At 45.9% G+C, this 26,824-nt stretch overlaps 1 protein-coding gene across 1 annotated transcript in view; it reads right to left on the bottom strand.

The window, feature by feature from the left end:
* Window positions 1–26,824, bottom strand: part of LOC147703391 (uncharacterized) — a 9,287,842-nt gene that overhangs the window by 3,465,293 nt on the left and 5,795,725 nt on the right. Inside the window, exon 21 of the mRNA XM_086931832.1 lies at window positions 1,827–1,973. Within this exon, the coding sequence (XP_086787958.1) occupies window positions 1,827–1,973 (147 nt within the window). The remainder of the gene's footprint in view (window positions 1–1,826; window positions 1,974–26,824) is intronic.

Here is a 26,824-nt window from a genome sequence, read left to right as displayed (position 1 = left end):
CCCGGGTCCGGGCAGTGGTGTCGGGCAATCATCCTGTCCACAGGAACCCCTGTGCTGGGCTTGGACCAAGTGCCCAGAGAGATGTCAGTGAGAGCCTCATTAAAAGGCAGCAGGGGTTCCGAAGAGGCTGCGGCTGGCAGAAGCACCTCAGTGAGGAGGTTAGTCCTGACAGCCACCATAGGAAGCTCAAGGACCAAGGCCTCAGCTGCCCTATGCAACACCACAGCAAAGGAAGCACCACCTCCGTAGCCACGGTAGGGAGAGAAAGCATACCAAGGTCTGGGGAGGTATCCAGACCACCAACTCCTCTTGCCATTCCGGTTCATCAAGTTGGTCTACTAGAGGGTCAAATGACCTCTTCAGTTCTCCTCAACCTCCTCTGGCTGACACCAGTAATGAACAGCGGTACAAAAGTACCCTCCGGTGCCGGTACCAATGTCGGTCTGGCACCGGGTCCAAGTCGGGGGTGAGGCTGGGGTTGATGCCGGTTGCGAGCACAACCGGCTTCAAGGGCGTCGTCACTGGAATCGCGGCCAAGGAAGGTACCCTGAGGTCGACTTGCGCCAATCTGAATCCAGGCATGGATTCATGGGGGCCCTCAGGGACCCAGGCCGGAGCCTCTGGCATCAAAGGCCCAGGGCCCCCAGCCAAGTCTGCGGGGCCTGAAGGCACACCAGCAGAGTTGGACTGCCCAAAAATGCTATGGAGCGCTTGGTAAAAGGCACAAACTTCGGCAGGGGATATTCTTGCTCCGGAAAGGGAGGGAAGTGCGGAGCCGTCCCAGCGGGCTCCAAAGATTGAGCCGAGGAGAGACGGTGCTCCAGGTGCCGCGTCGTGTTGGCCAACTGATGGGGAGAAGGAGAAGAGTGACGATGCTTCTTTACCTTCTTGTGCTTCGACTTACCAAAGGAGTGTGAAGACTTCGAGGAGGAATGGTGATGACTCTGCGACTGGCCCCACAACCTTCTTCTCAACGGGGACCTTGAATGGTGCAGACTGGACTACCGGGCCTCAAAAAGCTTTTGGGACCGCTCACGCAAAAGCTTCGGGTTCATGGCCCAGCAGTCCGAGCACGACTTTGGATCGTGGTCGCACTCCAGGCACCAAAGGCACACGAGGTGCGGATCGGTGACGGACATCAACTCGTGACAGGAGTCACAGTGCGTGAAGCCTGTCCAATGATGGGACATCCCTCATGCACCAGGTGCCAAGGACTCAAAAAAGGTGTCAACAAAGGGTTAGTCAAAAAAGAATAAGGGGCATGCTCTCTCCCAATCTGTGCTGGCTAGTGTGAAAAAAGAAAGAACTGACGTAAGAGAGCAGGGGCGGCATCTAACTAGACACCACAATGTCATCCCAGCGGCCACGACCGACCGACGCCACCTATTGATGCGTAGTGGTACTGCTACAGAAAAATTCAGTGAATCCAGTCTTACGCCTGGGGGTAATTCTAAGGTAAGTTAAGGAATCTATAACTACAGTCTCTTTCATATACTCAAATTTCCCTCTGTGATTATTCACAAACAGATTCAAACAATTGTATGAATCTTTACTAGAAAAAGTAATGGACAGACTGAAATTCTAAAATTTTGATAGTGCTGTAGTGAACAAGATAAGAATGGAATGCTTTGGAAATAAGAGTGGGGGTGGACAAGACAATAACTATTACTATCTAGCCAACCCCAGGCGCAGAAACACTACCACAAACAAAGGCTTGTATATAATTATTTGATAAAACAGACCAATGAAGCTAAATCATTAATCTTGTTACTTATAATTGTCAGTCATACTAGTAAATACATATCGAAAATGACATAGGTGCATACCTCACACTTGCCTCTGCGAATAAAATAGAGTTCCCTTGAAATGGTACCACGGTACTGGATGATCTCACGAGGAGGAAAGAAATATATTTGACTTTTTTCTGCCAATTCGTGGATGATGTCATTGTCTATATCATAAAAAAATGGAATCTTCAGAAAAGATAAAAGAAAAAGATGTAACATAAGAAAAAGTACTAGAAAAGAGAATAATTCAGATTTTGTGTCAAGTATAACATAAACATTTTGCATGACTGCTGGTATACCAGCTGCGCTATAATTTCTGAATTTTTTTTTTTTTTAAATTTGACTCGACTGAAAGAGAAAAACAAAACCAAAAATAAATTAGTACAAAATAATACTGCAATATCATAGAGGAGTAGAACAAATCAAATAACATAAGATAAGTTAACGTAAGTGGGCTCATAATTATAATGAAAGAAAAAATTGACTAGGCTGAAATCTTATTTCTACTTCAGGGTATTCCTTATCAAAGTCATGAGAACCAAATTATCTAGCTCCTCACAAGTGTGTTCCAGAGATTCATACAAATATATATATATATATATATATATATATATATATATATATATATATATATATGTGTGTGTGTGTATATATATATATATATATATATATATAGATATATATATATAGATATATATATAGATATATATATATAGATATATATGTATATATCACCGTGCTTTAAATGGCAGTAACAACAGCTTCACGGCAGGAAAAGACCTCGGACACGGACATAATTTCCATTGCTTTTATTTTTCAACAGAAATCTGCCGCATGATGTTTCGGCTCCGTTGAGCCTTGCTCACATGACAACGTCGAACAGTGATACTGCTCATTTTAAAGTGACAGTGCCCAATACCATTTTGTCACGTGATTGTAACACGATAAACAAGAAAGAAAGACTGACCTCGAAATAGTACAAGTTATATATAAACAGGATAATACACGTAATGTGCAGCTGGAGGTATAAAGTGCATATATATATATATATATATATATATATATATATATATATATATATATATATATATATATATATATATATATATATATATATATATATATATATATATATATATATATATATATATATATATATATATATATATATGTGTGTGCCTTGCGAATATAAATTTGTGTGTGCATGTGCTACGCTTTTCAGTAGGAAAATGACCAGTAAATAATAAAAAAACATCTGCAGCTAAGAAAAGACTAAACATTTCATACATTTCTATGATTTTCATTTTTTTAAATATGTAAAATATTTCTGAATAGCCATTAATTTAATCAAATGTGCCTAAAAACATGTTTCACTTACCATTAAAAAAAAAAGAGTTGAAGAGCAAGTTAGAGGTGGGGTTTTTTGTTAAGTCAGGAAAAAATGGCGCTCAGGCTATTGCGTGTATTATCTATGAACCTGTAGTGGTACGGTGCTGCCAGGTTCGGGGAATAACCCGATAACCCCCGGTAGTGTATGAATCACAGGATCCACACTGTCAAGTAGGCACAGTCCTGGGTACACGTGGTGAGGATATTTACAATGTTGACTTCAGTCTTAAAGTGTTATATAATTATTATTATGTTGATTCTTTTCCTGTATTTAGAGACTTGGAACTCGGGTTGACGGGTAGTGCTGAAAGGTGTGGCCTGGCCCTGACCAGACTCCGCTCAGGGGGGCGTAATCCATGAGTGTGCTGCCCTTATGTTGGGGATATAACATTCTAGAGCGGTCCCTCCTTCTTGTTGGTGGGGATTATTGTCTGGTCTGCCTGGGGTCGAGGACCTGGAGCTGGGAATTTTGAAACTGGGTGTTGGGGCCTCGATTAATTACTTTGAGACTGGCGGCAGCCAGGGGGGGCCTGTGTGAGAGCCTGGTTGTGAATGACTTTCATTAATGGTGCATAGTGCTTGGAGAGGCTCTACGGATGCCCAGCTATATACACCAGTCTGTCAGGCATGTAGGAGTGTGGTGCGCGCCTGGAACTTGCTGTGAACGGCTCATACTTTGGTGTTCCATCATGAAGAGGACAAATAAATCGCAACCTTGACTCACCTTTGAGGCGTGAAAATCAACTAAACCAACACAAAAAGCAGCCTTAGATTCTGAGGCGGATGCCCTGGGTGATGTGCCCCCTACTCTTGACGCACCGCTGCTAGCAATGCAGCGTAGCCTTTAGTCCAAACGGGGCACAATGGCTGCAGTGGACCACTGCCTGGACCACATGGCATCGCAACTAGAGACACAGAACGCAAATATGGGAGAACTGGAACAACGCTTCTCTGCGACGGAAGATGGCCTAAGCGAGGTTACAAGCAAGACATTGAACTTGGAGAAAGTAATAACCCTCATTCTGGCCAAGAATGAGGACTTGGAGGGGCAATAACATAAAACTCACGGGGCTGCCGGAATCCACCAACGTGGGGAAAATGCAGACCTACATAGAAAACCTCATCAAAGATATTTTTGGCACTGAACAACTGTCAACCATGTTTATTGTAGAGCTCGCGCACTGCTCCCTTGCGCGGCATCCGGTCCCTGGGGCTCCTCCCCACCCAATAATAGCTAGGGTGCTGAATTATAGGGACCGCAACACCTTTCTGCGGATGGCTAGAGAGAAGGGTTCCATTGTCCAGTGGAGTGGTGTGGCTCACCAGTTAGAGGCGGCAGACCCGGGAGCAGAAGTCGGCCGGGACCAGGGTTCAATTCCCGACGCGGCAGGGTCGTGGACTTGGGTCAGCGCCGGACTCGATAATTCTCGCTTCGGTGCCTACTCTAATCTGGGGGTCGCACTCGGCAACTCTGGGCATTAGCTTGCCTAATCTCCACAACGCCCCCCCCCCAACACCGGGGATGACTGGCTCCATTCTGTGGACTCCCAGCAGGGACCATCCCACAGGGAAAGCCAGGACGGGTTCCCCAGCGTTGCACAGCGCCAGGAAACTTCCGGGTAGCAGCGCGCTTTACAGGTGCAAACATAATAATAATAATAATAATTGTCCATCAAGGTAACGCTCTAGCATTCTTCCCTGATATCACAGTCGCTGTTCAGGCTGCCCGCAGAGAATGTGGTAACGTCAAAAAGTTCCTGCAAACTGAGGGTGTTCCATATGCAATAGTTTACCCTGTTAGGCTGCAAATAGGCCCGGATAGTGACTCTAAAATGTTCTCCAATCCCAAGGCAGCTCTAGAGCACGTGAAACAACTGAAGAGGAGTCGGCAAGAGTCCAGCACTGCACGAAGCGATAAAGAACAGTAATGGGGAGCTTAGTCGTTCAGGACCCTGATTGTTGCTTTATTGAATGTACTGTCTATTGATGCATATGGTAAAGAGAGTTTTTTTTGCTTTTTATCACATATGAATGCGTTCTTGTTGGGCGTTGTGTTACACCTAGCACCATTGGCGTAGGCCTCCCCTCTATTTTTCACTGTTGTCTCCTCTGTTTTTGCTGGTATTAGAACTCTGGGTGCTGTGCCGCTGTGCCACTGTTAGTCAGTGCCACAGCGCAAATGCTCCCTGTGTAAATATGACTGTGAATTGGTATATCCCTGACTGGCTTCTTTGGTTTACCTGTTAAGACCTAGTAGTGTGGCCTGTGTGTGCCCAGGGCTGGTAACCCAAATGCTGCTGGTTGGCCTGCAGTGCTGGTTTGCGCCACCCACAGAAGCAGCTTGTAAAGTGTTCCTCAGACCTGCCACTGAAGTGTCTGCATGCAGTCCAGACTGCCATCTTGGCTGTGAAGTGCCCACACTTCACAGGCCCTGAACCTTCCCTTAGCATCATGTCAGTCACCCCTATGGTAGGTGCATTGTGTGTGTAAGGTAGGACATGGCTGAGTCAGACCTGGGCTGATGAGAGAGATCTGCATTGAGTACTGGGGAGGGGTAGCTCCTTGACCTGAATAGGTCTGTGCCTGGCAAGGTGAATGCTGGCTCCACCTCCTACTGTGCGTCTGATGGCAGACCCCCTCTTTCTGAAAGGAAGGATGCAGCCTGGTAAACAAAGTGCTCCAGTCCTGAGCAGATCTGGTTCTGGGTGGGTTCTGTGACTAGAGACTTTTGAGAACAAAGACTTTTGGGGTATAAATATCTGTGCCCAAACCCCTGATTTTTGTATTGTTCCTGGATGTCAGGAGGAACCTCTGTCCGTGTTGCTGAAGGAATCTGCAGGAGAGGACTGCCCTTGTGCTTGTATGTTGTTTCTTGGATTGGCCTGCAGTAGTTCCCCTTGGACTTGGAACAAGAGGGGAAAGAACTTTTGAGAGACTTTTTATTTTGCTATGCAATCACCCAAGGGCTAGAAGAGAGCTAGCCTCCTGCTTGAGTCACAGGCTCACCTGACTCCCCCACCAGCCTCCGGATTCCTCCCAGCGAGGATTTCTATCTGCAGGCGAGGCCCCTGTGAGTTCCAGAGCCTCTAGTTCTACTAGAGAGAAGAGAGTGCTGAAATCGTTGCTAAAACCCGTTTGCGAGCCGCATCGCTGCCGCCAAGCGCTTGCAAACCAAAGTGCTCGCTAACCTCGGAGATCATCGCATCGCACGTTTGTGGCTTTTTGAAGGCTCGCTTACCCCGGATCATCGCATCGAGATCATCGCATTACGACATCACAGAGCGGGCGCTGTGGGTCCGCCATTTTCCTCGCATCGCACCCGATCGTCGCTCCCTCGCGGGGTGCCATTTTCTTTCATCGCAACAAGGTCGCACACGCAACAGGATCAGCACATCATCCTCCCTTGTGGCAAGGATTCAACGCATCGCTGGTCTAGTGTGAAGAAGTCTGTTCCTCTGTCCCGCACGCACCCGCAGACCAGGGCATCATCCTCCCTTGCGGCAAGGATTCAACGCATTGCCGGCCTAGCATGGGGAAAATCATTCCTACAGCTCATTTGCGACATTTTGCTAGTTTTGCTACGAAATCCAGGTACTTTGTGAAAGGGTTGCAGAGACCCCTGCTTTGAACTGAACCCCTATTTGAACATTTTGAACTCTTTTTCCAGCTTTTCAAGAGTACCCCCCTTTTTTCAGTATTGTGGCTTATTACCATTATTGGTCTTGTGTTAAGTCTGTATATATAAAAATACTTATTTTTTATACCTACTTGTGTGGTGTCCCTTTGTAGTGTCCGTCATTGTGTTACAGAGTATGTTCATAAATGCTTTACACACTGCCTCTGAGATAAGCCTAGCTGCTCGTGCTACATTACCACAGGGTTGAGCAGGGGTTATCAAAGGGTGTAGTCCCCATTACCCTGACTTAGGTAGAAGGGTCCCTACTTCGACTGTGGCCAGCCACTGCCAAGTAGAGGCCCCCATTTCTAACATTGGTGGCAGCATTGGGATCTGGACGTGCATTTGTGATCACATATAGTAATTATAGTGTACACTACTAGTGCAGACCATAACGCAACCACTGATATTTTTGAGGTTTTTTTATTCTATTTTTGGTTGATATCGCTAGTTATTTCTACAATGAGTAAGCCCAGATCCAATGCCTCAGAGGATCTCTCCTGGGAAGAAGAGAGATTAGATACCTACAATGCCAAGCAGCTCAAGTATTTTGCAAAAGATTCACAGTCCCTATCACAGGCCTCACTAAGAGGGAGAGGTTTTACAAAGCACTCAAGGCATGCCTAGAAGACTGGAACCCTAAGAATGTGGGAGAGCCTGGGGAGGAGGAAGAGAATACAGGAGAGCAGCAGGAGGAAATAGTAGATTTGGTAGGTAGTAAAGTGCTTTCCAGCCCGGGCACTAGTATGTCCTTGTCAGACCTTCAAACTTTATCAGAACTGTTGTTCTGATTCTTACCTTGACTTGCACGGGAACAGAGACGCTAGGTCTCAAACGCCACTTCAGGAATATCCAAAGGTCAACTTATACTGAACCTCTGATCTAGCCCTTTGGGGGAAAGTGGAATTTGGATAAAATAACAAACAAAGAAGAGACTGGTCCTGGTGGTTCTTCTAGCTCTAGTCTGTCCCGCAGACTTCGTACTTTTAGGGAACCTGTGAAACGAATTTTCAATTATTAACAATTCTACGTTGACCCTTCCTCTACTCTGCTGCTGTAATTTTCTTTTTTAATACACCTACCCTTGCTTTCCAGGATCTAAGCTTCTCTTCTATTTCTTTTCTTGTGATATCTAGTTATCAGATCTGTGGTCAAGTTAGTTACATCTGAAAATATAAGTCGAGGTGGTATTGAGGTTGTTTTCCACGAGTTCACTTCCTATTTATATTTTTCTTATTATTCTACTTACTTCACTAACTTGCTGTTTATTCTTTTATTGTCCTTCAATTCTTCTCTGCTTTTTAATGTCTTCTTTCTATTTTGTCTGTGCTTGTTCGTTCTAGTTCTCTACTCCTCCTCTCTTATTTGATATTTACACTCTTGTTCTTGAATAATAAATCTCTCTTTTCTGCTTAACAGGTCACAAACAATGCTGACTGAAGAAACACAAATCAACTCTTTCCTTCGATAACTTGGGTAAGTATTACTCTTGTCTCTAACAGTGAAATAGTTTTATTATATCAAAATCTCTTGAGTCACTTATCTTATTGTTCTATTATTGTCTTCCTTTTCGGAACTCCAGTCCGGTTTACGGTTGTGCTGAATACAGGTGGCGAACTTCTGAATAAATGGTTGGCTGCGAAGTTTTCAGGTAATTCACTGACTAACGAAACTTCTTTTCCACTCTATCTACATTCTTAAATAACCCCGCGGTTACTATGGCTTCATTCTCGATACTAATAAAGGTTTTTTAAACTAATTCTAGGAACTACACTATGATGCTGCTATTCGGCTGACAAAATCTAGTGAAGTGCGCAATTCTTATCACGCTCGCGCTTCAAATAGATTGCCATGCAGCTGCGGTCAAAAAACTGAAATCGGCAGCCATCTTGGAGCGCCGTTTTCAAATGAGAACAGTCCAGGACCGATTTCTTGGTAGTGCTTCCCTCATTCTAGCGGGATTCACATGAACTGTTGCCAGAGTTTGAGTTGGGGTTCTGACAGTCCTCAAGGGGCCTGTCTCCAGAAGAGATGGAGGACAGGGAGAGAGATAGGCGGCATAATATGGAGATGGCTAAGCTCAAGATGGAGGGTCAGAGGGACCTAGAGAACAAGAAGTTAGAGGTTGAGATAATGAAGATGAAATTTTAACATGAGAGAGTATTGAGGGAGTTGGAGATTAAGGCAAAGAGTGTAGAGATATCCCCTCTTGTGGCAGCATACCTGTAGTGCATACTGAGAGTAGAGTGTATATACCCAAAAAGTTATTAAGGATTTCCACAAAAGTGAAGACATTGGACACTGGTTTGCAGTATATATATTAGCCATGGTGTCCACCGGGACCCTGAGAAAGATTGGGGAGCGGGTGTGGGGGCGCTTTGTTAGTGAGGGGAGGGATACCTGGTTGGACCTGCCCCAGGAAAGTAGAATGGTTTATGCCCACATGAAGGAAGCTTTGATGACCTGCTATGGTTTGACCCCTGAGATGTATAGGCAGAGGTTTAGAACCTGCAAGAAGTTAGAGGGTACCACATGGGTTGAATATGTGTCTTTTTTGTGCAGAGCAATGGAGCGCTGGGTAAAAGGTAGCAAAGTAGAAACTTTTGAGAAACTGCATGATTTGATTGCATGGGAACATTTATCTAGTAACTGTTTTCCTGAGCTATGCCAGCACCTGATTGATTGCAAGTAAGTATGGGCGGAAAATCCGTTTCGCTCGCGGATTTTGCGGATTTTCGGTAAATTCGCAATCCGCGAGATTCGCGAATCTCCTGCAAAATCCGCAAATCCGCGAGCAGCGGATTTTATGGCTTGCTCGCACTGTTCGCGTGAGTTCGCGGCTTCCCAGTACAACTTCGCGCCCCGCGAATAAGCGCTAAATTGCAGAAATACGATCTTAGCAAAACTGAAACTACTTACCAGGTTCAAAAGTTCAGGCTCATCATTAGTAGCCATTTCCTGTAGTGCTTCCTGAGGGGCCCCTCCAGAGTTCAGTTGCCTACTTGCAACTATTATGTGACCCTGCTCTGAACCTCAGAATAGTTACACATATGCCACAAAGGTCCTGAATTACAGCTAAGGGAGACAAGCAGGAGCCAGGCTGGAAGTTCAAATCCATTAATCAGCCCCTAATTCATTATTGTCAGTTGGGGCAGGGCAGGTGTTGTAACTAATTTTGCAACAATGAAAGCACTTAGCAAGTGCAAAAGATCACTAATCAGGAAGCACTAAGGAAGCAGGTGCCAGCTAAAAAAATATTCTGTGACACATTAATCAGCCCCAAATTAATTCAGGTTAAGGGAAGATTGGTGCAGGAATTTTGTGTGGAAAACAACATTGAATGGGTGTTTCATATACCATATATCCACAGGCATCAGGTCTTATTGAAAGAATGAATGGTTTGCTAAAAGATCAATTGCGAAAATTAACTGACAATAAATATAAGAATTGGAGAGATTATTTGTTTCAAGCACTGTTAATTCTAAATAATCGTCCCTTTTTAAATGCTGAATCTCCATTAATGCGTTTATTTCCTCCAGCTATTGATGCAAAGCCAAACACCATTGGCAATACTGTAATGTACTGGGAAATTTCCCCCGAAGCACTGGCTCCATGCAGAGCAACCCCAGGTTCCGCAGGCTTGGACCTGCATGCCATGAATGACACTACTATTAAAAGCAGAGATCGAGTTATCATTGAAACTGGTGTTGGTGTCTGTATACCAACTGGAAATTTTGGATTGATTGCCCCTAGATCGGGCCTGGCCTTAAAAGGCATTCAAGTACTCGGAGGAGTCATTGACAGCGATTATCAGGGAGAGATTAAGATGCTCCTGCTAAATAGCAGTGAGGTTGATTTACCAATTCATAAAACTGACCGAATTGCTCAGCTGTTGATAATGCCTGTTTTCAGTGGTGAGATTCAAAAAGGCACTGCCCCAACGTTGCTAACTGTACGAGGACAAAAAGGCTTTGGCTCCACAGATAATCCCGGAGCGAGAGTGTGGGTGCAATCGCCTAAAAATCCCCCTGAACATGCTGAAATTATTGCAACCGGTCATGATAATACGATCCTTGTCATGAGACCAGGGAAAGATAGCTGGGAAGCTGTCCCGGCTTACAAATGTTACTTACGAGAATGAATAATGCCTGTATTTGATTTTCTTTCAGATCATTCTCTGGACTGTTGCTGCAGGATGTGTCGGCGTTGGACTCCTTTTGGTCTGCTACGTCGAAAGAGGAAGGAACCCACAGACTTTGGTTGATTCAATAACCTGAGAACTGCGTTCCTTTGCTGCGTGGGATTCATCATCTAACTTTTGGACTACTTTAGCTAAACGGGTTACCAATTCTCCACATTTTTGCTTGACACCGATGCGTTCGGTGACTGACATTCTAGCGACCTGTTTGGTTGCTGTCCCTGCTTCGTTGGAGACTCTAGCCCATATTTTTAATATATCAAGTGCACGGCCCAATGTAATCCTTGGAGATTTCGCCACCCATGAGTACTGTCCATTATGTACGGTACTCTTAGATCCGATTCCACCTATTCATTCCCAAATCACTACATATAATATCACCCAAGGAGATTTGTGTTTCTTCCTTACCTGTGATCCCAATGCAATTACTGAATGTGTGCGTTTAAAATTGAAAGCAGCAACTTCCTTTTCAGCTCATGAACGGACTTTGTATTCCCGAAGACCACCAAAATCATGTACTTCTGTTAAAAATAATATGACCTGTAAAAGTTTAGTAGTTACCCCTAGTCATTATCGTACAATGCTGTTACCTTCTGGATGGCTTTTCTCTTGTGGTAATACTTCCTGGCCCTACATTCCCGCAAACATTTCTGGAGGACCGTGTGCCATCACTAGACTAAGCTTATTGATGTTTTCTTCACATCCTAATACATATTCCCGTGTTGTTCGTGATGCTGTGATGTTACATGAAGATTGTGATTCTTCACTACATTTATATTCAAAATCTGAATATCTTAGTTTAGCTTTTTCAATTATTGGTGTTCCAGCTTTAGCAGTTTACAACGCCAAATCCATTGGGAAAATGGCCTGCTGGATGGTCAAGTCCATTAACCATACTTCCACAATTCTATCTGACATGTTATTAGACGCCCAGGGTGAACTCAGAGCTATCTTGCAGAACCGGGCTGCCATTGACTATCTTTTGCTCAAACATGGACATGACTGTTCTGACTTTGAGGGCCTTTGCTGTTTTAATCTGTCGGATCATACTAGATCCATTCAGGCTCATACTGACAAACTTCATGACTTGACTGAAGAAGTTAGAAAACACATTGACCAGGGCTGGTTTGACTGGCTCTTCAATTGGTTACCTGACTTACATTCTTTACGACAAATATTAGGGGGTATTATGATTACTTTTAGCATTTTAGTAGCTATTTGCTGTTTTATTCAGTGCATTCCTTCCCTACTCCAATATTGTAAATTTGGTACAAGAAGTAGATCGGTTAGCTTTGTTTCATATTATTCTTCTACAGATGTTAGTTCCATTTAGCGAATGATTAGTAGCCTAAAGTCAAGGGTGAAATGTTCTGACCGACTTTTTCGGCCCTTCCTTGAGGGAAGGTGATTGGAGGTGACTTCAGTCTACTATCATTCTAATGGAGGGATTAGAACCGTAAATAGAGCCTATTCACAAGGCGTGTTAATATAATTCCGTACCCTTTTCCTTAGATCAGGGCTTATGAACTTACGTTAGGGGATAGATTCATTAGTATTAGTGATAATCCGTCCTTTTGTAAGGGTGTTAGTATACCTTCCATGGAGTTATGCTTATTTCGGGCCTTGTAGGCCTCAAACGGGAGAGACTCCATCTTTCTTTCTGCCTTGGCAGCTTGAGATGCTTCTAGGTCAAATGTAATGTTTTAGTTATGAGGTGTTGTTCGCTTGGAAAGAACCGGCTCTGGCTGGCCCTTATTGAAAGACTGTATTTTTCTCCATTCCAGAGACACAACATCAGGCCGGCCGGCTGGGAACGTGTCCTTGGTACGGGGAGGTACAAGAATTTAATGGGCGGCAGGTTACTGGCCGTAACTTTCCTTGAAGGGACAAGCTTCCATATTAGTGAAAGCATGAAGCAGTGAGTCAGTCAATCCGTAGGCGGCAGCTAGTCGTTAGCATCAATGCAATTAATTATTTCAAGGCAGACAGTCACCATTTTGAAGTCGGAGAAAGAAGAGAAGCTGATACTCTCTTAGAAAGATTGAAGTTATTTTAGTTGGAGCAGCTGTCGAGCTTTGACATTAAGATCGGAGCATACAGAGTGAAGCAGTTAGTTGAGAGAACGAATACCAGAGTGGTAGAAATTAAGCTATAGGATCGAAGCTGAGAAGTGAAGACAGTCCGTGATTGGGAGGAGAGAGGAGTAGTGCAGAACAGCCAGAGAGAACGCAGCTGACAAGAGGAAGGTTCCAGTGACTTGGAGGGAAACGGAGGAGACAGAGCATAGCGGTGCAGACGTGTATCCGTGACTGCAGAGGTGTGACTCTAAGACGAGCCAAGGCACAGACGAGAAGGGAACCTAGATGACTGCTAAGTCCAGACTTCCCATTAAGAAGGTGATGTCGACCTTTTCTTATTAGCGTGCACACATTCTAATTTTTCACTTTCCTTTTCAGGCTATATGTTATAGTATAGTGTTATATCGTTATTGTTATTGTTAATAAAGATACCCCAGTTCTTAGTGAACCAGCGTATGCCTTGTTCTTATACAGTAAAGGTAACCTTTTCTTCTAGTCAGGTGTCATTGCACGAACGGAAGCGACCCCCGATTAGGTAAGTGGTAACTGAATAATTAGGGAGAGAGGAGCCCTTGAACTAGAGAATAAGTTGTACACCATGTAATTCGGCTTTGCCTGTGCGATTCATAATATTGTAGTATTGTACCCCTAGTGGACAATGAGAGATTTCCCAATAAGAGCTAAAGGTATTCATAGGAAAGTGATCATCGTCGTAAGGCGGTGTTAGTGAGAGCACCAGGGGGGATACTGGTGTGTAATGAGATCGCCTCTAGAGAAAGTGGCGTTAATGAGAGCATCGGGAGGGATACCGATGTGTAATGAGATCGTCTCTAGAGAAAGAGGCGTTAATGAGAGCACTGACTGAGGTTAGTGTGTATACCCACAGGATTGTGGCTTGTGTATGTAGAGCACTGGGGGGATACAGTGCCTATCTTGAGCGAGCACTGGGTGTAGCCAGTGTGTAATGGTAAGTAATCAGAACTGCCCTAGGGTAGATTAGTCTGGGCCTATATGGTCGCGAGACTATATTGTATGAGTGTGGTATTGTAGAAGATCCAAGCATGTATATTGCTAATTCCCCATCCTTGGGTAGGAAATATAGATACCTGTTGTAAATAGGTCCTAAGGAGGGAGGTGATTACGTTTCGGCTGGGTTAGTGGTGCTCTGATGAGCTGATTCTATCTGGTCGGAAAATCCGGCCGTTACAGCCTCCCTCCGTTTTTTTGCAATGGATAAAAGTGTTGTACTCTGAGCCACTGGCACGGGTGCGCGTTAATGGCTGGGTGTCCTCCACTTTTTCTATAGCGTGGAGCACTCCCTAGGGCTGCCCCTTTTCCCCAATGCTTTTTGCGCTTCCATTGGAGCCGTTGGCATGTAAACTTCACCAGCGGCTTGCGGCAGCACAACTGTGCTTTCGGCAGCGACCATTAGCAGTGTCCTTAAACGCTGACAATATGCTGTTGCATGTGAGGGAGCCTGCCCCCTTCCTGCCGGAGCTCCTTCGTGAATATGTCAGATTTGAGAGGTATTCTGGGCTGGGGATTAATTGAGCGAAGTCTGTCATTTTCCCTTTCACAGCTGGGACTTTTGAAGTGAAGATGGACTTCCCATTGGCGTGGACTCAGGAACCTGTGAAGTACCCAGGGATATGGTTGCACAGAGACCCCGATAGGGTGATTTCTGAGAACTGGTGATCACCCAGATTATTGAACAGATTGGGAGGTGGACTTGCCTGCCTCTTTCAGTAGCCGATCGAATAACTGTGATAAATATGTCTATTTTAACTAAATTATTATATCGCTTTGTAAATGTCCCGATTAGAATAGACATTGCACTGTTCCGTATGCTTCAGTCTGCACTGCTCACATTCGTATGGGGAGATAAAAAACCCAGATGTAGTTAGGGAACGTTGGTGCAACCTTTTGACCGCGGAGGCTTCGAGGCGCCAGACTTACGGCTCTATTATCTTTGTGCACAGGCGCAATTTGCACACCATTGGTTCTTTCCGCAGCGCTTTCAACCCCATACTGCAATAGAGGCGAATTCTGTGCTTCCATTCCCACTGCAGGCGGTAACCCTCTCCGGGGGAGGGGCGGGCCTAGAAACGTAATAAATCCTGCACTTTTTACTGCTTGGGCTTGGGGGGCGTTGGCTAAGAGGTCCAGGCTTCCCGTACTGTATGCTTCTCTACTGCATGCTCTCTTGCTGTCACTGGCTGCACATCAGGATATTTCAGCTGCCCAGGAGAAACTTGCGTTGCGTGAGTTGGCGACTGCTGGAATTACTACTTTCGGGGACTTGTATAAACAAGGGCAGTTCATTCATTGCAAGATGTACAGGGATATTGGCGGCACAACTTTATGTTGGCGTTTATATATGTCCGGGTGTTGCAAGCGATTAGGGATATTTACCAGACATTTCTGGTTGAACCTGTGCCAATGCGAGCATAGCAGGTGGTTCTAGCAGGGTCAGAGAAAAAGGGCCTTATCACCAGGTTATATAGTGCTTCACAAAGGGAAAATGAGCCTGGAGAACACCCCTCCTACATAAAGTGGACTGCGGCACTGGGATCTGCATTAACGATAGAGCAGTGACAATCCTGCTGTGCACTCACTGGGCGCCTCACATCTAATTGCAATATCCGTATGATTCATTTTAAGTTCCTGCACCAATTGTATTACACTCCATTACAACGTTGTAAGTTTGGGCTGCGGGAGGACGCTATATGTGTGAGATGTGGGCAGGCAGATGCTGGTTTCCTGCATCTGGCATGGGCGTGTTCAGGAATGTTTGGGTTTTGGACGGGGGTTGTGAAGGTGATGGCTGAAATGGTTATGGAACCTATGCGTTGTACCCCAGACGTGTGCCTCCTAGGAAGTGTTCAGAGGTTTAAGCCTTGTAATAGGCTGATTGTGGCAGTATCAACACAGTTAGCCAAGAGGTTGGTGACACTGAACTGGGGAGAAAAAACAACCCCCACAGTGAAAAAATGGCTTTGTGACCTTTTGTATTGCAGGGAACAGTTAGAGGCCTACGCCGAAGAGCTTCCAGAATCCTCACTGCCTAAAGATTATGGGGCCCGCTCACTGTTTACCTGCTCAGTCAGCCTGATTTATAATGTATAATTGAATACATGCTGCTTTGTGCTAGATCTGGGACTGCCTGCTGATGCACCTGTACTCTTCGACATGGTATTTAGCTCAATATGCTATATCATAGCGACTATGTGATGCTCTTGTGCTGATAAATGTCTGTTATGATGTATATGCCATGCCTGGGGTGGGTTGGGGGGGTTGAAGTGTTGGGGATTGATATTTTGCATAGTACATTATTGTGCATTATGTTATGATTATTGACAAAATCCTAATAAACAGACTTAAAAAAAATCAAAGAGCAATCCTGGAAGAAGAGCAGCAGGCCAGGATTGGCTCACAAAACGCCTCAACAACGATGTAACGAAATATGATGGGTCTCTCATGCAAAAGGTGAAAAGGGGTCACTTAGTCTCCCATAGCTGACAGATACTCATTGAGCTTGTGCTAAATAGGGTCCTCCTTAAAGGTTGAGGGGTCCCTGAAGGGTTGGAGGCTCCCCTGTACCACAGGTGCTGCAGGGGCCTTATGCCCCTGAACCTCAGCAGTTAGGACTGTTGCAGGCCACTGCACACTAAGCTCACATGGAAGAAATAGCTCTATACTCAGGGGAGGAGTACAGGTGCAGGAACAGAGGCAAGTATAAGTAATTACCCAAGTACTAAGAGCAAGGGAACCACCAACGAAGAGAAAGCTGCCCCGGGATTTGGCAAGTGAAAGATCAGGAAAACTATAATGCACAAGATGAAAAACAAGACCTAACCGCCACAGCATTCTAGGATACTTGACTGAAATCCTGGGTGCCAGAGGGGAAACTCTCCCAGCAGTTTACTCTGGAGCGAGCCCACTAATCCATGGCTACACGGCCCCCTCCGGGGACACCTCCCCGCCCACTGATAGCCAGACTACTCAACTACTGCAACTGAGACACTATCCTCTGAGAAGCCAGAATAGCAGGATCATTGAGGTACCAGTTCACACTAATCATGATATTTCCCAACTACTCTCGGGGACTCATAAACAGAGGAGGTCTTTCAATAATGTAAAACAAAAACCCTGTGCCATGAACATTCAATATATGATCATCTGCTCTTCCTGGCTTAAGGTGATTTTCCAGGAGCGTGCTTATTCTTCAAAACCCAGGACACAGCCTGGGAGTGGGTGACGGAACAGAAGATCTTGAAAAGACAGACAATCCTAACCCAGCATCACCAGGAGCAGGATCGCATGATCCCCCACCGGGGGCTACGTGCAGGCACTAGATGCTGAACACGCCCCCGGTGGGGCTGTACACAGACTCAACGATCCTCAGCTGCAATGGACTCGGACATGGGACGGGCGGATTTCCACAAGAAGTCATACATGATGGAGGTTCTCCAAGCCACCAGGAAGACCAGGAGGACAGTGCCTGATCACTTTTTCTCAATGCTTGTTCCTTCCCGAATGTCCTCTCGGCAGTCGCACATTATCGTAATCCATTATCAAGGAGGAGATCCACCTGACATGCCCAGTGAACTTTGACTTGTTTCTTTAGGTTTAGTTATGGGATTTTTTGCATGATAGATGCTGCTGGGGGAAGTGTGGGGTAGTGGGAGTTGGGGTATGGGGTTGTTGCTTTCTGTTTTCTTTCTGTAATGTAGCACACACACACCAACACTCGCACTTACTACTTACCTAAAAGGCCCACCGCCACGTTCCCAGCTCCCTAAGGTGCCCCCTGCCGACTCTCCAGAGCTGTGCTCCATTTAACACCCCTCTTTATCTCTTGACCCCACTTCACCATAGAAAGATACTGCAAATCATGTCCTGGAATGTGAATGACCTCCTTGACCATATCAAGAAAACGGCCATCCTACAATATGCTAAGCGACTCCAACCTCAGATTCTGATGCTCCAGGAGACACATGTGCTGAGGTCCCACTGCCCCTTCCTTAAACACTATGGGTATGATTGGGTGTATTATGCTGGGTTCGACGGTGGCTATAGAGGTGGCAATCTTGCTCCACAGGTCTCTACTCCATCAGTTACTAACATACTCAGCGACCCCTTGGGTGGGTATGTGGGGATGGGGGCTTCCTTGAGGGCAGACCCTACAACTTCCTTATTGTGTATTATTTCCCGCCCCATCCACAGGCCAATACCTTAGATGCACTTACAGGACTCATCGTGGAGATGCCCTCTGGCATTACTGTGAGGTAGATTTCAATGCCGCCCCTGACCCCAGAATAGATACTTCAGGTCCCCCCACGGCAGACCAACTAACCAAAGCTAAATGACTTATGACTGTAGGGGCACATTGGGCCTGTGCAACAGATGGAGATCCTGGTTCCCATGCTATGTAGGATACACACACACACATCAGCCTCCCACAAGACATGCTCAAATATAGATCTTCTATCGCTCCCTGCCTCCGACATGTTAAAAAGTACAATGCCACTACACACCCTAGGTGACTCCGTTGACAATATCATTGGGTGCCGATGAGGGGATCCTTCAACTCATGTGATGCCTCAATTCATGGTTCCGCGGCGATGAGAAATGTGAAGAGCTCCTCACTACGGAGCTGGAGCTCTACTTTGCCGCAACAAGGTCACACAGGACTCCTTGTGTAGCCTCTGGATGGCCTGTAAAGCCACTCTCCGGGGCAGGGGCATAGGTTATATACGCTGGGTTGAGAAAGATCCTAAACAGCAATATGCTCAATACCCATCAGAATACCTCAGCCACAACTTGCTCTGGCGAGAACATCCCTCCACCAAACGTCTCTGGAGGTAGCACGACAATTTTGGAGAGCATCCACACAAAAGATTTACGAGCACGGTGACAAATCAGGGAAACTACTGAACTGGTTGGCCACTAGAGTTCTTTAAATATTTCTTTATTAGTTTTTCCTCCAAATCTGCAGACCATGTTCATTAACAATTATACATCTCATCTACCTCAGCCGAGGCAGTGAACATCCCAACAATAAACTCAGGAGTTGAGACCTATACCCCCATCCGTGGTAGTTTTCCAATCTAACATAGTTTGCTTTGTTTTTGTTTGTTTCATGATAACCCAACTGAAGTTAAACTCCCACCATCCCCCCAACCTGCCAAGCCCCCCCTCAGTACCCCTCTCGCCACCCCCCTCCCCCCACTGCCGGGTCTGTATAACTTGAGGTGCGTGCATCTCAATGCTCATTCTGGGTCTCCGTATGTCTCCCCATAAGGCTTTGGGCCGTCCCTCCTATGGAAGTTGTCCCCTCTGTTGACACCTGCGTGGGTTGTGGGGCCTGTCCCATTATCACCTGGATCATCATTCCCCCTGCCAGTAGTACCTCAGGTAGTTTTTCATCTCGTCTAGTGTTTCCCATATGCCCCTTCTCGACCAGAGCCCACTCCCTCAAGTCTGTTTCCCACTTTGCCAGTAGTGGCCCTTGTTAAGTCCCAGAACCAGGAACTGCCTACTTGTCTTACGTTTAGGATCATGGGGAATCAGGCTCAGGAGACAAGGGCGTGGGTCCATGGCAATCGCCCACCCTGTCATTCTTGTCAGGTCCACCAGGACCGCCCTCCAGTACCTCTGGATTGTTGGACATGTCCACACCATATGAGGAAAATCCGCCTGAGCGTGGTGACATCTAGGGCAATGTGGATCCCTGGACCTTTCAATGGCCTGGAGCCGCCTAGGTGAGAGGTAAGTCATATGTACTATGGTATACTGGATTTGCTTAAAATGATTGCATACCAACACCTTCAGCACACTCTCATGGATTTTTTCCAAGTCCCGTGGTGTGATCTCCTGCGGACACACCCACTGCCATTTCTCCTCTATTTTAAGGGGTCCAACCTTTTTATCTTCCCTAAGCGCCCTATATAGGTGGGTAACAAACTTCTGCCCCTCCTGCCATAGTGATCATCGTAACCAGGGTATGGGTGTGCCCCGGAGCCTCTGAAAACGAAGGCCATAATTGCAGTTGCCGGTATTTTAGCATATTGCAGGAATTGCCCGGATCCCAGCTCAAAGTTCGCCACTGCCTCCTGATAGGTAATTAATTTGTTGTCAGGCTAAAGGTCAGAGAGCACAAGGCAGCCCCTATCCTTCCATTTGTCAGTTGACATAACGTGTTCGATTTGAGAAAAGGGCGACATGAGCCAGAAATCTGCCTCTGGGGCAAACGGTCGTTCCCGGATAAGTCTTTGAACCATACTGCAGCTAATAACCGCACCAATAAAGGACAGTGTTCCCGCTACCCACCCCCCCCCCCCATCCCCCCCTCCCGCCAGAGAAGTGCTCCTAACTGTTGGTTTCCATAAGTGTCCACCAATAAGGACCTTTCCCAGGAGGGGTCCGTGTCCAACCAGGCTATAGCATGTTGGAGTTGTGATGCAAAGTAATAAAGTTCCAGATCCGGGATTTCTAAACCTCCTTTGCGCCAAGTAAGCTTCATGACCCGTAGGCTAATCCGACATCGTTTCCCATTCCATAACAGAAGAATGAGCAGTGCATCCAATTCCCTAAATACTCAATGCAGGAGTTCAACGAAGGACCCCTGCATTGTGAAGCAACATCTGGGCAGGACCACCATCTTTATCAGAGTGATATTCCCCATCAAGGAGAGTTTGAGTGTGTTCCAGAAGGCAATACGGCCCCGGAGTCCCCTTTATAATACTCCCCTTGTTGTGTTGGTGAAAGGTGGACGCATCCCTACTTATCCATACCCCCAGATAGTGCAGTGTGTCCTCTACCCATGGTGGTCCCAGCTCCAGGAGCTGGACCACGTCCCATTCGCTTGCCGACCGAATCCATATAATTGTAACTTTCTTTTGTTAATGTAAAGCAAGGAGGCTTCAGCAAATTGAGTCAGGGCAGCAAACAGTACCGGCAATGACTGGGTCGGCCGGTACAGGTATATCAAAGCATCATCAGCGTACGGAGAGATGATATGTTCTGTATCCCCCACCGGTATGCCCAGCCCTTGTAGTACCCCATCGAGATGACATGCCAATGGCTCCATTGCCAGCAAGGATCCCTGCTGCGTCCCCCTTTCTATGGACATTGCGCCTGATAAGTACCGCCCTGTGCGAACCCTCACCACCAGTCGAGCGTAAAGCAGTTTTACCCAAATTGCAAATCCCTCGCCCAGTTCCATTTATAACAGCACATGCCATAAATATTCCCATTGGATCAAGTCGAACGCTTTTCGATATCTAGCAACACTAAGGTGCTCTGTTGGGCACTTCCCTCCAATGATTGCATAACGTGTGTAGCGTATTCCTGCCTGGTATGAAACCTGACTGGTCATCGTGTACCAGCTGTCGGATATATGGGAGGAGCCTACTTGCTAGCCCTTGGCTGATGATTTTAAGGTCCACCTTCTGCATAGAAATTGGCCAATAAGAACTGGGGAGCAGAGGATCCTTCCCCGGTTTGGGGATCATCACTATCAATGCTTCGCACATGGAATCTGGGAGCACGCTACGTTCAATGGCTTCCACCGTGATTTCGAGGAGTTTAGGGATCATGACCCCCCCCCATAGTCTTTATAGAGCTCAGCCCCTAGGCCATCCATCCCGGGGGACTTAACGGTCTTCAAATGGGCAATTGCTGCCCGTATCTCCTCTTCTCTGAACGGGCCCCCAAAGACTCCTGACCCTCAGGGTCTATCCAGGGCAGTTCCATCTCCGCTAGATAGGCCTCCACAACCTGAGGGGTGGTGGGGAACTAGGGTTCAGAATATATTCTATGCAAATGGGATACAAATGCTTTAATAATCTCATGCTGAGTGTACACCATATGGCTGTGTTAATTCTTAATTGTTAAAATCAGGTGAGGCAGAGTATCCATCCAAATCAGGCGCTCTAGTAGGCGTCCAGCCTTGTCCCCCTCCATATATCAGTGGCACCTGCTCTCAGTTCTATTAAATTTGCCTAATGAGTCCCAAATGTCCCCTATTTTCTGTCTCATTTCTGCCAATTTAGCCGGCCTGTCCCTGTCTGTTGGACGCTCTTCTTCTAGAGCTGCCAAGCACTCCTCCTGCTGACGAAGATCCCGTTCCAGCACTTTTTTAACCCCTAGCTCCATGGACATACAGACCCCCGTATCACCACCTTCATTGCGTTTTATTTGATCGCCCTAGTGCTGGCTGTGCCCCAGTTCACATCAAAATAGACATCCAGCCCTTGTGTTACTGTATCTTTATAGGTCGGATCCCCAAAGGCTCCGATGTTGAGCCTCCAATAGTTGTACCTTAGATCTCGACCGGCCCAGAGAATATGTTATTAGCAGAGGGGAGTGATCGGACAGGTAGCGGGCCAAATATTGTGTCTCCCCTATCTGATGAGCAGCTGTCATTTGAATAAAGAAATAGTCCAGTCTACTATAGGTATTGGCAGCAGGCGTGTGGCATGAATACACTTGACAGCCAGGGTTACGGTGTTGCCATATATCTAGTAAGCAATAGTTTTGAAGCATCTGGCCCATTGTAGTGTAGTTCCTATATTCCGAATAGGCTTTGCGCATTGGAATAATATATCCTATAGATTAGACGTAGGACTGAGGTCGACTAGGTCTCTATTGAATATACTAAACTTAAAAGTGAGTGCCAGCTAGCTCAGAGGCCACTAGAAACGTTCTCGAAATCACAAGAAGGGATTAGTTTCTGACAACCGCATAAACATGACAACTTTGTTTCCCAAGTATAAGAAATATATCTCTCAGACTCGTAGAAACAATAGATAAGTATTTCACTAAGTCAATCATGTATGCTTCGTTTCAACAAAGTTGTAGAGAAATAGAGAGACAGGTCATTTTCAATAAAAAGGTGTATTGAACAGTCTTCTTTCTCATACAAGAAAAGTGAACGGCTACAATCGTTCTGCAGACTGCAAAGTATAATGCGTACAGCGAGAATAGTATTATAAAATAATACCGTAAAAGCATTGTATGGTTTCTAAGCCATATAAAAATACATACATAAATAAATATACAGGCTTAAGTACTCAACTGGTGCTTCTAAAATACGCCTACCCCAATGTACTTAACCTAAGTCTAGTACACAGGAAGAAGTATGTATAGCATAGGTTTAGTTTTTCTTTGCCAAGAATCTACCAAAGGTTTATCTAGGTTCAAATCAGCTCCATACCTTAGTTAGAATGAAGGCGGTCTGGTATCTCAGTCTCGGGACTCGATTTCCTAACACCCCACAAGGGGAGCTTGGAAACACTAAAGCTGGATTCTCGGCAGGAGAAGGGCAGCCTCTTGATCAGTGCATCAGCTGGAGAGTCAGCTTCTTTCTGCACTTGCTGGAGCGAGCTGCATCGGGCAAGTAGATAGTCGAACTGCTCCGAACCACCGTAGTTTGCCATAGCAAGTGAAGGCATATTTATACATTTAAGGTGTTTAGGAATGCCATAGCTTGACGTAAAGTCAGGCATATGAACATCAGGAAAGAACCCCTAGGGAATAGTTGTTCTTTGCAAAGTACATGAGTTCTTGTACAAATCAATATTCAAGCAATGGATTGGAAAGTTCCCTAACTGCTTAAGCCGATTTTCCAAGAAATAGTTGTGACGTTTGGTATGGGTGAAAGTAGTCATGCCTGTATTTGGGTAGCATGGGCTATGCCTAAATAAGGGATCGATTTTTATGCCTATATAAGGGCAATGTAAATTGTACCTATATAAGGGCATGAATCGTGAAAATTCACTCTGAGCTCTAAACGCCACACAACACCCACTCCACTTTCTTATGTACGACATTACTAAGTTCTAAACACATTAAAACATAGCTAAACATGATGTGTTAAAACTCCCCAAAATACATAAAAATGCATTGGTACTGGTTGTACACGAAAGCATATGTGCTGTACGCATTTAAAGCAATATTTCATTCAAAGCATATAGATGACATTTGAAAAATGCTATCCGAATGAATCACTAAAATGCATTTATGAAATGGCTCTTAAATACAGAAAAAAAGTCAAGACCATTCCATGGCAGATTATATAAACTGGTTGAATATGGACAAGGTCAAATATTGTCTTTTGGAAGTTTTCAAAGAATTCTAGATCTCTATGAATAGTTCTACTTTAAGCAGAATACTTTGTGCCAAAAAAAAAAAAAAATTGGAAAAACAAAAGTTTGATCATAGAAAAAAAAGAATTCCAAAGTTAGGATTTTGTTTTGATAAACGAAGGTCGAATTGGAAATCTTTCAGAACACTGTGTGCCAAATCAAAAGTCAGTGTTATTGTAACATCAAGTCTTCTAAGTCCGAAAAGAATGAATCTACCATTGTAGGTGAAAGTTGGATTACCTCGTAAAGAAGATTAATTGCACATAGATGTGAAGCATCGCTGTAGGAGAGTAGGGTCTGCTATCCTATGGTCACCCCAAATTTTTGCTTTTTGCTTCACTGGTTTTCGACTTAATGTGGCTGTGGGCCTGCTAATCAGACCCACAACCTGCTGTTCTCTCTCTAAATTCACATACATGTACTATAGGTACATAACCCAATTGGAACTGAACACCTTGTCAGCCCCTGTACCATGCACTATAGGTGCTCAGAGCATAGGTACCAACAAGGCCTACCAGGGGCTGCAGCATATCTTTTGCCACCCCTGGCTGGTACTTCAATCAACACAACTGGCTGATCACTCGACTGGGGCAAGGTGGTGTAATCACCCCTTGCTTAGATATAGTATACCTATATCTAAACCTATATCTGGACACATATATACCTATAAGTCACTCCTATGGCAGGCCTTAACAATCCTAGGGGCAGAGTGCTTGGTTTTATGTGCGATGGTGCTCTAGCATGAGCTGAGCCTGTCTGCAGCTGTCGGGACCAATTCCCTTAGCTGTTCCAATTCCCTTAGTCATATACTCTTAAGTGCATTATAATCCATCGCTGTTATATGTTAACTTTGGTTTGGCTTTATCAAAACATGTCGTGTAAGGTGTCATACGATTTGGAATGCTTTCCCCTCGACAGTACTGTCGACGGGGATAGCATTCCACCCCTCTAGAGGGAGAAGATATGTTACTTTACTAAAACGCTGTTGATTTTAAAAGAGCCTCAGCATCACAAAATGGTTGCTTCTGCCACAGACACGAGTCTGACCTCCTGCTGCTGACCGAAACTTGACAGAGGAGGCCTGGACAAAGGGTTTCCTGTTGCGGGGAGGTGTCACACCACCCCAGACAGGAGATAGTGGATTGTAGCAGGGAGGTTTGAAAGAAACCAGACACTGCCTGGGGAGCACAAGGCTTCCCCTTGCATAATCTGGTCAAACCGGTTCTGGGGCACACCAGCCCCAGTCCCAGCGCAAACCTGGACAAAGGGAAAGGGGTGTATCCACCCCCTTCCTGGGTCCCACCCATAGGAGGGACCTAGAAGGTAATCCAGCCCACTAGATTGGTATATATTTGGGAGCAGTGCCAACGCACATCAGATTATCCTGACTGAAACTTATGAAATGAAACTCTGGACCCTTCGACATCCTACTCGACGTAGAAGACTGAAGAATTTCCCTTGTGGTCAAGGAGTGACCACCCTGTGCAAACAGGCACCATCTATCACCTCAACATTTGCTTTGTTGCAGTTCCCACCGGAACTCGAGCAACAGAGTTCGACAAGACCCAGCATTCCTGCCTTCTAACAGCCTGATCCACAGTCCCTGCAAAGCTGAGACTTGTGGAGGCGACCTGAAGCGTGGGGCTGGCCATCTTGGAAAGACCACGAGGTGCTGACCATGCAGCTTTCGAGGCCCCCTCGAAGCTGTGCATCGGGGTTTGAGAAGCCCCATCCCTGAGCCACTCTTGCACCAAAGCTCACCCCTCTACACTCACGGAGTGCTGCGTGGGGCCCTTCTGCACTTTTTGGCTTAACGCGTTGGTCTGGTCACTTGCCCGTTGGCTTGTGGCCCCAGTACCGACGAACCTTTGAATTTAACCTGCCAGTCTGGTTGCTCTGGACTGGCCCTCGCTCCCCTGAAAAGGAGCACCCGCTCTGACCTTGCTGGTCCGAGTATTAAGCGATCTCCAAATCCTGCGTGGGTTGCGCTTGCCAAGGTTTGTTTGCTCCAATTCCGGAAGCTGACACCACCGACAGCGAGAGCCTTTGTGGGACAGCTCGTGATCCACTCCTGGATATCCTCGGTGCCCCAGAGTCCCCGTGGCAGCTGAGACAAGCTTCTCAACATCGACCTGATTGTGCCCGACATTGCTTGGTTCCTTCCTGGTTCCACCCTGGTCACTGCTGAAAGACCCAGACTCTGTCCCCTCTGCTTTCAGGTCATCTACATCTTCGATCCACCCTTGGATCACACCGGACACTTCTCTTCACGACGCCTGCAGCATCTTCATCTTCAGGCACCATCGACCTGCGTGACGAAACCCGACACTACTTTGCACCTATGCACGCGCTTCCTGTGGGTGAGGTAACTCAGCAACGCCGGTGCTCCTGCACTGGTACATACCTCTAGTGTATATGTCTAAAGTTTCGTCCTTCTAGGTCAGTCGGAAGGTTCCTAAAACAGTAACTTTGTAACTTTTACGCACCATTGACTTTGCTTTGGTGCATGTGTGTGCTTTAAGCGTTGCATCCGATTCCCGCGGGCT

This window comes from Lissotriton vulgaris, chromosome 7, assembly GCF_964263255.1.
Source record: "Lissotriton vulgaris chromosome 7, aLisVul1.2, whole genome shotgun sequence".
Classification (NCBI taxonomy): Eukaryota; Metazoa; Chordata; class Amphibia; order Caudata; family Salamandridae; genus Lissotriton; species Lissotriton vulgaris.
Note: the sequence above shows the minus strand (reverse complement) of the source record. Positions and strands in the feature narration are given on the sequence as shown.